At 55.1% G+C, this 11,973-nt stretch overlaps 1 protein-coding gene across 1 annotated transcript; it reads left to right on the top strand.

The window, feature by feature from the left end:
• Positions 1-3: 3 nt before the first annotated feature.
• Positions 4-4,509, top strand: LOC104519443 (nephrocystin-4; the record flags this gene model as incomplete). Its single annotated transcript, XM_010164675.1, has 10 exons — positions 4-203; positions 307-496; positions 640-711; positions 799-955; positions 1,262-1,347; positions 1,868-1,953; positions 2,375-2,546; positions 3,108-3,287; positions 4,031-4,174; positions 4,369-4,509. Coding segments are annotated over 10 exons (1,428 nt in total), but the record flags the coding sequence as incomplete, so codon positions are not given.
• Between the last annotated feature and the right edge of the window lie 7,464 nt (positions 4,510-11,973).

Raw genomic sequence — 11,973 nt, 5'->3', positions numbered from 1 at the left:
CACGTGCGGGACCTGCAGGTCATCGATGCCTACCGGGAGCACACCAAGGGCGAGAGCATCTCCCGGATGCTCAGCCAGGCCATCACCGCCACCCACACCGTGCACGCCGTGCTGGGCACAGCAGAGTTCTTTGAGTTCCCTCTGAAGAACCCCTACAGCATCCGGCACACCGTGACCATCGAGGTTGACCATCCTGAGCTCAGGTTGGGGCTGAAGTGGGGTCTCCCCAGTGCATGTGGGGAGATGCCAGGGTGGCACTGGGTCCCAACCAGTCCTCACCAGCACCTCTGCCGCTCGCTACCCCAGTGTCATACTGGACTCAAGGGAGTGGCGTCACTTCAAGGAGCTGACCAAGAGCATCACACCGGTGGAGGAGGAGATGTTCCATCTCTGTGATGACCTCAGGCCTCAGGTCTACCTGCGCCCCAACGAAACTGTCCGCATCCCCTTCAAATACCAGACCTTCTCCGCTGACCCCGCTGTTGTCGCAGCACAGGTTGGCACAGACCCCCGTTCCGAGCTGGTCCCAGGAGGAAGTGTTTCCCTGGGTGGTGTTTGCCTGCGCAGGGCAGGGTGGTACCGCCCCAGGGAGTGCTGCTGGTGCTGCATCCCGAGGGAAATTGCTCTTGTGTCCCACAGGGACCAACTGGGCTGGGAACCGGTGCTGAGGCCATGGTGAAGAGCGGGACTGGGCAGACGAGGCACATCCAGGTGAGGGAGAGGGGGGAACACGCTGCTGGAGGGGCTGTGCAGGAAGAGAAGTGTCACTCGTGCAAAACCACGTCCCCCCGGGGACAGGTCTCTTTCCAGGTGAGCGGGGGGAAGCCCATTGCGCTTCTGCGGGTGAAGGTGGAGCCGCAGCCCCACGTGGTGGACCAGACCTTCCGCTTCTACCACCCGGAACTCACCTTCCTGAAGAAGACCATTCGCCTGCCCCCCTGGCACACCCTCCCTGGTGAGCCATGGCGTGCCCAGTGGGGACTCAGCTCTTCCTCCTCAGTGACATCTGTGGTTCAGAGGGGCTTTCCAGGGGCATCCAGAGAGCTCATCTCTGCTTCCTCCCCCTTTCACAGCTTTGTGCTCCCTGCTTGCTCTTCATCCACTTCCCTGCATTAATTTTCTATTTAATTCCCCAGTATGCCCGAGTAGTTTACTGGTAGCCCAGCCTAAGGGATCCTGGTCTGGTGCTGCGTGGGTGCAGGGGACAAGCACAAACAGAAAATGCAGAGCACGTTTTCACCTCCATCTCTCTCCTCTGCAGGTGCACCAGTGGGGATGCCAGGGGGAGAACCTGAGATGTTTGTTCGCTGCAGTGACCCTGACATCATTTGTGAAACCAAAAATATGGTACTGGTTACACTTCTGTCCTCTGTGTCCTTCTGCTGTGGTGTCTGGGCGCTGTGTGTCCTTCCCTGTGTGCTGCCCTTGCTTTGCAGTGCCTAGCCAAGGTTTCCTGGGTTTACTTTGCAGCTGGGGGAGGTAGGAAGGAAAAATCAACTTGCACACATAGGTGCAGATGGCGACGAAGGGTAGTTGCTGATTGGCGTTGCAGAAACGTGTTGGTATGGTAATTGGATTAGGGCTTGTTAGAAAACTTGGGGAAAATTTGCCAAAATTTGATTACAGATGCAGACCTGGAATGCGATAGTCATTTGTATCCTCTTTTGTAATTAAAAATACTGGAAGAGCTCAGCCAAGCTGTATAATAACTTAATAACACAGTTTAACTAGATGCTGAAAGCATCTGCTTTCGGAAGTGGGTTGGTGGCGGGTTTTTCCCTTAATGGGAAGGGACCCCTGGGGTCCTCGTTAACTGGCAGGTTCTCCTGGTTCACTGTTGGAAGGACTCTCTGCTTTCTGTGCACAGGGGCCTGGGGAACCACAGGACATCTTCTTAAAAGTAGCAGGAGGACCAAGCCCGCAGATCAAGAAGTTCTTTGTTGCTATTTATATGTAAGTAGCAGAACCCCAAAATGTGAGAAACACCCTGAGTGTGGGGCGAGAGAGGAGGAGAGCTCGTGCTGTGTTCTCCTTGCGTGTGGCTTCCCAAGCCTGGTCAGCTTTGCTGGGCAGCAGAACATGGGCAGGAGGCTTCCCAGAGTGTTTGCAGCTCAGGGTCTGTAAACAATCCATGTCTGGGCATCCTGGTGTGCTGGCTAATGCCTCCTGAGCCAGCCAGGAGTGGGTGCAGGGACCAGGCTGTCCCTGCATCCAGCGATGCTTTGGGAATGGGTGGGACTGACAGAGGTTCCTTGGAAGAAGCTTGTCCCGAGTTCATGCTCCTGCTTTGGGCTCCTCGCTTGGTGTTCAGCCGCTCGTGCTGAGCCCATGATGCTGTCAGTGAGCCCTGTCTGTCCGTCTGTCTGTGCTGCAGGGACGCCTGGCTGGCAGCACCTGTCCAGATCTGGCAGTTCTACCTGCACTCGCTGCAGCGCCTGGACGTCAGCTGCACGGCCGGGCAGCTCACTCGCCTCTCCCTGCTGCTGCGGGGCACCCCAGCCCCACGGAGGGTCCGGGCATTCAGCTCCCACCCCCAGGAGCTGGAGGTAACCCCCTCATGGGTGACATAGGGCTGGTGAGGTCCTTTGTGGCTGTGGTGAGCAGGGAGCTGGCCTGGACCAGGGGTGAGATCCCCTCCAGCAAGGGAAAGGCAGCCCACTCGGAACTGCGAACAATTTACTGCCGCAAAGTGTTTGTGATAATTATCTTTTGATTAGAGCTGTCATGTGTAGGATCATTGGCACGAAACCCCGGAGGGCAAATTATCTGCATTAACGAGACCTTCTGAAGACTAACAATTTCTTGGGCCATAATTGCGAATGTGAATAATAACAGACACCAAAACTCCATCACTGTCCCCTCAACAACAGAAAAACCCTCCCTGGGCAAAGGCTGCGAGGGGAGGGGGGTCCCTGGGCTGGGGGGGAGCTGGCTCTGCCTGAGCAGCTCTTGTCCTTCCTGACAAGAAGCTAATCCCAGTGTATTCATGTAGGTGGGGCTCGGTGGAGGTGGGGTTGGTGTGCAGGTTTTTAAGAGCCATGGAGTGTAGTTGGTGCTGCAGTCTGGATGTCACAGGCTGCCACAGCTCCCGGTGCTGCTTTCCACAGGTGGATCCGGACGGTGCCTTCCTGCTCCCCGCCAACGGCATCCAGGATCTCTACGTGGGCGTGCGGCCTCGGCGTGCTGGCAACAGGTTCATCTACCTCAACCTGGTGGATGTGGAGTCCCACCAGCTGGTGTCCTCCTGGCTGCTCTGCCTGTCCTGCAGGCAGCCCCTCATCTCCAAGGTATCAGAAAAACGTGGTGATGGTGCTGGACTGGTGGTCGCTGTCTGGCTGATAACCCAGGGCTGTCTCCTGCTTCTTCCTCTCTTGATATCTCTGGTGGTTTTCCACCCTGAGCACACCTTTAGCCCTTGGGTGCTCCAATAATCTTGCTGAAGATCAGGGTAAAGTGTCTCTCAGGCTGTTTTGAAGGCAAATCCCATGCTGAGGAGTGTCAGCTCCTGGTTGTGAAATTAAAGCTGCAGCACGCTGTGTTCTATTAGCGCTGTGCTGGCAGAGCCCTTGCCCCAAAGACAGAGAATTAGATTTTTCCAGCTAATGTGTTCCTTTTAAAAATGTTTTCCCGAAGGCTCAGTACCGAGGGAAGTTCAGATTGGTGTTTAAACTGGTGTCCTGCCCTGTGCCAGCCCACTGCTGGTGCCGTGGGTCATTATCTGAGTGAGCCCCATGGCTCTCCCTGGGGACATCTGTTAATTAGCTGGAGAATGAGCTGGCTGGTCCCCACTGCTCCCCTGGCCCTTTGTCGTTTGGGCTCGTAATTACTTCTGCAGGCAGAGTGAGGAGGATGCTTTTGCTCCAAGGTGGTTTCTCTACCTGCTGCTTGAGATGGAGTGTGAGGTGTGGGAGGGGAGAGGAGGGGACCAAGGCAACGTGTCCCCGGGGTGTGTGGGTGCAGGGGGCAGATCCTCCCTGCCCAGTTTGGTCCCTCGGTGCTGCCTCTGCCATGGTGTGTGCTCGGTCCACAGGCCTTTGAGATCTCGCTGCCGGCGGGAGGCGGGAGAGGCTGCAACAAGCGCATCACCTACACCAACCCCTACCCCTCGCCCAGGCTCTACTTCTTGTGCACCAACCGCCCCGACCTCCTGCAGTTCAAGGAGGATTCCTTTGAGGTACGGCCTCCCCTGTGCCAGACCCTCCCCTCGTCCAGCTGGACCATGCGCCGTGGGGACACGATGCGCCGGCGGGTGTGGGGTGTGATGCTCGGCGGGTGCAGGATGCGATGCCACGGGAGGACCGTGCCAGCCTGGGAAGGGTGGGCACATGGAGGGTCCTGGGCTGGTCCCTGAGGCCTCTCCTCCCGCAGGTTGCTGGTGGGGAGGTGTACACCATCGGCTTGCGCTTCGCCCCGAGCCAGAGCCTGGGTGAGGAGGAGATCCTGATTCACATCAACGACCACGAGGACAAGAACGAGGAGACCTTCTGCGTGAAGGTTCTCTACCAGTGAGGCCGCTGCGGCGAAGCGGCTGGTCCCTCGGCAGCACCCGCTCCGGGGAGCCCGGGGGTCCGCCAATCGGGGATGCCTGTGGCTCTGCAATGGGGACCTGTGAGCGCGGTGGCCTCATAGTCACCTCGCCGAGCCGGGGGGTCCTGCTGTCTGCCGGGATCCCCGCGCGTTGCCGTGAGCACCGGTGGTGCCGCGCCATCCCTCTGCTCAGTCAGGGAGAGCGAATGTGTGTGTTACCACAGCCACGGGATGTCTTTATTTGTGTTCAGTGTTACTGTATTTCAGGCATTGTGTTGCAATGTTGTTTTTTAACTTAAAAAGTTTGCAGATTGGATTCTGCGGAATATTTTGAGGGTATTTTATATTTTACACTTTTGCACACACTTGAAGCACTTTTCTGGGATTTTTTTGGATACTTTTTACTTATCTTTGGTTAATTAAACTTGCTGAATAGAACTGGCAGAGTGTGGTGGCGTTTTCTTCCGTGGGAGGTGGAAACTCCTGGAATCCCTGTGCTGTGAAGGCAAGTGGCTTGTCCTGGCCGCTGGCGCGGGGCTTTTTTTTAGTCCCCTGAGGGTGGTGAGTCCCTGCTCAGGCTGGCAGAGGGGGGTCCCTGCCAGCTTTGGGCAGAGCCCCAGCAAGCAGCCCACCCCCCCGAGAAGACTTGTGCCCCCATGTCACAGATTTCCGGGGTCGGAGGCTGGTGAATGAGTGGCCCCGATGAAGTTGTGTGCCGAGTTCCTCCGCCTCCCTGGGCCTGATCAGAGATGACAGCTAATATTTTAAAAATGATTATACTGTCTGCGGCACAGAGAGGCCCCCAAGTCGGGTTATTAAAGTAGATTAGCTGAATAATTTTCATTACGTTTTTCATGCAATGAGATTTCTTGAGGCTCATGAATGAGCTGGTGCTGTGCCCTCAGCCGCTCGAGCGCCGGGTGTTCGCAGCCGCCGGTAAATGATGAGCCGGCGGATGCGGGGACTTGAGCTGAGCTGGTAGCTCGGTGGCTCTGCTGCCATTAAATGTGACCAGCTCCTGCTTCCCCCGGCACACAGCTGTGCTGTGGCTTTGACCCCAGAACTGCTGAGGCCATTAAGAAAAGTTGAAGACTTTTCACTGGGAAGTGGAGGTGTCTCGTGTCCTGGCTCCTTCGGGAGGGCCCTTGTGGGAGCCTGGGCTTTGGCTGGATGTGCCTCTAGCCCAAACTTTAAAAAGCAGTTTATTTTTCCCATTATGAGGATGAAAGTGTGGCTGCCTGAGAAACCTCTAATTAAACAAAAGCTCACTGTAATATTTGCTGGGAGCTTGCCAGCCTTGTAATATGACATTACCCGGTATCTTCATTAGCTGAAATGAGTATTTAGAGTCTCTGCCAAATGGAAAGCGGATAGATTCATTTGAAAGTGGCACCACAGCACCAAGCAAACGCTTCTGCAATCTGCTGCTGGGGCAGAGGGTGGCTGCTGTCACCCTGTGTGGTGACATCCCCCAAGCATGGCACCTTCTTATGACAGATGTGGTGTGCAGGAGCCCTCTGGCTGGTGCTGGCCATGCACTGCCTCTCCCCAGGGAGGGTCCCAGCACCTTGTCTCCTAGAAGAACCTTTTAAAAGCTGTATCTTCAAGGATCATTAATTTTCCTATCTGAGAAGGAAGGAAAGGTGTTTCCAACAGGATGTGAACTTGGAGTCCCTGTGGCTGCCCATACTGGGACCATTGGTTGTCCAGTATCTGGAGGCAGAGGACGTGATTGATTCCTGGTGCTCGCCCTCCATAGGCAATACACGAAGGAATATTTAATCCAATTACAATTCTCTCTCATCCCCTAGAAGTTCAGGGCTGGTACTTCTCCAAAGTGAGGAGTAAGATGTTCTTCTGCAGAGAAAAATCCCCTTTTGGTTATTAATATGTAGCCTAAACATCCTGGCCTTGGGATTGGGAGGTTTATTCCCCATTTCTCCCACGTGTCTTCCCAAAGTGCACCACTGACTTGGTAAAAACCTGATGTAATGGTTACAAAACCCAGAGATAAAGCTGCTCTTAATGGAATTCGTTAAGATCAGGGCTGTCAAATACCAGGCTCAAAATCCTTTCTACAACAAGAGCGACTCTATTAAGTGCACTCAATCAAAACCAGCTGCAGTAAGTGAAACACTGGCTGTAGGAAAAGCATTTTCTGAGCAGCTCCAGCAGCGAGGAGGCTGGAGGGGGAGAGGAAAAGCCTCCGAGCTGCTGCGCTCCCGTTCAGCCGGGACGGGTGGGATCTGAGGGGCGTGTTCAAAGCGCGTCCTCGCTGTCTTGTCAGGTCCTGTTGGGAAGAGGGTGACAGGAGCCATCGCTCTGGGTGCTGGGGTGACACATCCTCAGCCGGTGGCCTTTGCCTGGGGCAGCAGCCCAGGATGCAGCAGCCAGAGCTGCGGCGAGGGGATGCTCACAAATATATGTCAGAATCCACCGTCAGGAACGTCGGCTCCTTCCCAGCAGAGCTCGTGTCCTGCTGGGTTTAAAGTCGAGTGTGGCCTCTGCGTTTGCAGCACTCAGAGGGGTTTTGGGGGCTTTGATGGGACTTTCTGCAGCTGTTGGGTGAAGGAGACGGGGCCCCTCCAGCACCGACCGCTCTGTGCCCGCAGCCAGGGCTTCAATGCAGTTTTTAATAGTAATTCCCAGCCACATAATGAGAAATTTGCAGCATTTATAAACTGCCGGTTGCTTTTAAATAATTTCCTTTCTTTCTGTCCCAGGCTTGACATTTGATGAAGAATTGAGGCTTCGTGTTCATTTACCAATTAATTTACTGTACAGCGGCGGGGAGCAGCGTCCACCCCAGTGAAGGTCAGTGGCATGGAGTGTTTGCTTGTTGTTTCCAAATACTGTTGAGCTTTTTAAATGAACTGTGTGGTTGCTGTAGGTAATGAAAGTGCCTCTGGCAAAGCAGCTCCGCTCCTGCAGCAGCTCCCAGAGCTGGTGATGAGAGTCCATGGGAGTGAGACCAGATTGTGCAGCTCAGTGGTGGGAGTCCAGCGAGGAGGTGTCTGAAGCAGGTATGGCAAAGCGCATCCCCAAAGTCACACTTGATTTTAGAGACACAACAAGCCAAGCACTGACAGCCACCCATCACCTCCCAGCCCAGATTCACCTCTGATTCCCACCCTGCTTTCCTCCACCCCCTGCTCGTCGGCTGTTGTCCGGCAGAGCTGCCCCGACTCCTCCCCAGGATGTTGGTTTTATAGAATCCCAGGCTGGTTTGGATTGGAAGGGACTTTAAAGCTCATCCAGTCCCAACCCCCCTGCCAGCAGCAGGGACACCTTCCGCTAGACCAGGTTGCTCAAAGCCTCATCCAGCCTGGCCGAGAACACTTCCAGGGAGGAGCAGCCACAGCTTCTCTGGCCAACCTGGGACAGTGTCTGACCACCCTCACAGTGAAGAACTTCTTCCTAATATCTCATCTAAATCTCCCCTCTTTCAGTTTAAACCCATTTCCCCTTGTTTTGTCATTAATTGCCCTTGTGAAAAGTCCCTCCCCAGCTTTCTTGTAGCTCCTTCAGGTACTGGGAGGCCGCTATAAGATCTCCCTGGAGCCTTCTCTTCTCCAGGCTGAACAGCCCCAACTGTTTCAGCCTGTCCTCACAGCAGAGCTGCTCCAGCCCTCGGATCATCCTGGTGGCCTCCTCTGGACTTGTTCTAACTGGTCCATGTCTTTCTTCTGTTGGGGGCTCCAGAACTGGACACAGTATTCCAGGTGGGGCCTTACAAGAGCGGAGCAGAGGGGCAGAATCACCTCCCTCAACCTGCTGCCCACGCTGCTCTGGGTGCAGCCCAGGATACGGTTTTCCCTCCTGCAGTAATTTATTGGCTTCTGTAAATATATTCCGCTGGGAGCTGGTGTGTGAGAGTGGACTCTGCCAGGAGGTAGAGCTTATCAAATGTCACACCAATCTTATCTCGGGGGAAACGTACTTCAGTAATTAAATTAAATGAAAAGTCTTGGAATAAAAGCCTCAGAGGCTACGGCCGTCTGTTTATCTCCAAAATACGTGTGGAGCAGGAGATGGGAACGGGAGATGCCAGGGGGCTGGGCCAGGTCTCTGCTGGTTTGACTGTGTCCATGTGTGATGGAGCGTCTTGTACTTCTGTGCTTTGTGTTTTCTCCCTGAAGAAATGTGTTTCCTACCGAGAGAAAGGCCAGACCTGTGATTTTGCTGAAAACCAGCCCTGTGCAAATCGCCTGGGGGGCTGCTACTGACATCACCAATGGTGCCAGCTGAGGAGAAAACCCAGCTGGAGCTCGGTGGATGACGACTGTGTGAGTATCTCACCTCCCCTCCCCCCCCCACCCCACCCCATCAAATTCAGAAAGAAAAAAAAAATAATCAAAGTCTTGTTGTGGATAATTTGCACACAGAAAAAAGGGGCCAATGAATTGGGTGAATCCTTTGCCCAGCTCAGCTCCCGGCCTGTTGGAAGCGGCTCCTCAAGCCTGATGGTGTCAGGTTCTCTTTTGGCACCCATTTTTGGGGAAGCATCCCACCCCTGCTGCTTCCTCACGCAGCCCATTTCCATCGCTCCCAGGGCTGCAGCCAAATCAGCACTTCAAATTAAAGCCGTCCCCGCCGCGGTGCCGGTTTCCATGGAGATCCCAGCGGATGCTCCTTCCTCCTCCGGAGCTGATGGAGCGACAGCGCCCAGGGATGGTCCATGGGGGGTCCTGGGGGTCCCGAGCTCTGCAGCTGCCTTGGCCACGTGCTGCTGCTGGTGGATCCAGCATCTTTGGTCCTGGCGTGCCGGTGCTGCCACAGCTCCTCTGCTTTGCCTGGGTCATGCTGGGCTTGGCACCCATCCCCACCGGCACCAGGAACCGTCAGTGAGCGGGAGGGAGGGCAGGAGCTCCATGGGGAGGGCAGGAACCCTCTGGTGAATAGGGGATTCTCCCCAGGCAGCACTGGAGGAGTTCCCAGGACCTCTCCATGAAAAGCACCATCAGGTTGATTTGTTTGTAGCATCTTTATTTAAACCATGAGTAGTCTTTGTGGTCTGGAAATAGGTTTCCCGAGCGTGGCACAGAGCTGCTTGGCCAAGGCTGGCGGCGGCGGTGGAAACGCCCTGACGTGCGGCTGACTTGGCGAATAGCTGCGAGAGCTGAGAAATGATAGTAATTACAGAACAAAATTGTTATTAATGTTCCAATTTACTTGGGAGCCAGGCTTTGTGTAATTACACTCCGGGATCAAGATAAGGTTAATGCATTTACCTTCCTGGGTATTTATAGACACTTTGAATTGTTCTTTCTCTGCTGTGACACACAAGCTCGTGTGGTTTTGGCGACGCACCCACGCGCCGTAGACCGAGGACAGGCTGCTGCTCTGGTTTTGAGCAGCTTGTGGTTGGAGCCAGGCTCTTCTCAGTGATGCCCAATGGTAGGACAAGGGGCAATGGGTGTGAGCTGGAACACAGGAGGTTCCAGTTAAACTTGAGAAGGAACTTCTTTCCAGTGAGGGTGCCAGAGCCCTGGGACAGGCTGCCCAGGGAGGGTGTGGAGTCTCCTTCTCTGGAGACATTCAAGACCCGCCTGGACGCCTTCCTGTGTGATCTCATTGAGGTTCCTGCTCTGGCAGGGGGGTTGGACTGGATGATCTTTCGAGGTCCCTTCCAATCCCAACATCCTGTGATTCTGTGATCTCTCTGTTGCAGGTGAAAAAAGGAAAAAGCAGGGCAGGATCCAGCGGACCTTGGAGTCCCCATCCCCAGGGATGCTCCAGCTTCTCCCCTGGAACCTCCGGAGCTTCCTTCATCACTCAAACCCACCTTTATTAGTGTCACACTGGGAAATGTCACCTGGGTTTGCCAAGCATCCCACAGTGCTGAACCCTCCTGGCTGCACCCATCGCCCGAAGCCGAGGAGCTTGTGTGGCACAGCACAGCATGGCACGGCATGATGTGGCACTGCTTGCTCCCAGGCCATGCGTGAGCAGCTGCCACGTGTCACCGGGGATATTTCTCCTGGTGTCACACAGGGAGGACAGCGGGAAGCTGCAGAAGGTCAGAAGAGCCCTGAAAATAGATGTATCTGCACGCGCACGAGTGGACTTTTGGCTTCTTCATTATTCCAGACACGTGCTGCCAGTGAAAAGGCTGGAGAGAGCTGGACACAGGTCACCTCGAAGAGCAAGAGGAAGGTTTGATGAGGTGACATCAGGCCTGAAGGAGCCCTCGCCTTGGCCTTTTGCTAATTTACCAGGAAATCAAAGTGTGAGTGGTTGTGGGGAGTCCATGGCAGCCCCTCTGCTGCGGAGCTTCGCTGCGGAGCAGCCGGATGGGAAGGGAAATCTGCTGAAGGGGAGCGGGTGGAGCCGAGCAGGATCTGAAATGCTGTTCCTGGCAGCGATGGGGAGCGTCACCCCCCTTCAGCTGGGAGGAAGGACACCCCAGATCAGCTGGCAGGAAGGAAGGACACCCCGGGCTGGGTGTCGGGCCTGTTTAACCGCATCGTGTAAAGCCACGTTTACAACAAACATAAGGTTGAGTTATGTGTGTTCTTCTTTGCTAACTGTTTGCACATGGTTGGATTTCATGATGACAGAAGTGAGTAACTGCGCAAGGTTATGCAAATTAAGTGTTTAATTAAGTAAGGACTCGTATGAAATAAATCCCAGCTCTACCAAATGCCTCTGGTTTTCCTCTGAGTGCTGGTTGCTTCTGAGGGATCAGCTCCCAACTGAGAAACCCTCCTCCTGGGGGGACATCGCTGCTTTCCCACCCTTGGATGGGTGCAGGATGGGGAGAGATGTCTCCATCCCCATCCCCATCCCCATCTCCATCTCCATCCCTGGAGCAACCCTGGGACTGTCCCAGCCTGTCCCCTCTGGTCCCCAGTCCGTCCCCACCAGCGCGATGCTCTGCACATCCCCTGCACCTCACCTTCCTCAGGACCCCATCAATCACCCTTGAAGGCTCCTCATACATTATCAGGTCCAGCTGTTCCTGTTAATTATCTCCTAATTACCTACTGGCAGAGGCTGGGCTGGCACAGGCGGGGCCAAAGCCAGCCAGGGGGTGCAGTCACAGCCCCGGGGGTGCAGCAGGAGCTGACAGCTGCCTCCGCCCGGGAATTTCTGGGAATTCCTTAGTGTCCCCTGCCCTGACTCCCAGGGTTTGCCAGGATGTCCTCGGCACGGCCCGGGATGGAGATGGCAGCAGGGATGGGGTGGTGCAGAGCCCTCTCTGCCCAATGACCCCCTGGCACCGGCGCTCCCCGGCACGTGGCGCTTTGGCTGCTGGTCAAACTGGGGATGGGAAACTGGGCCTTGGCAGGAGCTGGGAGAGGGGGAACCAGTCAGAACCCCCTGGTACTGGAAACAGACCCGAGATGACCCAAAGTTGGTCCTTTAGTGATAGACTTTGATGTCAAGTGACCCCACGGGCTAATTAGAGGACCTCAGATGACCCCAAGTTGGCCAAAAAAGAGG

Source organism: Antrostomus carolinensis, unplaced genomic scaffold (genome assembly GCF_000700745.2).
Source record: "Antrostomus carolinensis isolate BGI_N321 unplaced genomic scaffold, ASM70074v2 scaffold34473, whole genome shotgun sequence".
NCBI lineage: Eukaryota > Metazoa > Chordata > Aves > Caprimulgiformes > Caprimulgidae > Antrostomus > Antrostomus carolinensis.
The sequence above is the reverse complement of the archived record's forward strand: the minus strand, read 5'-3'. Positions and strand labels throughout refer to the sequence as shown.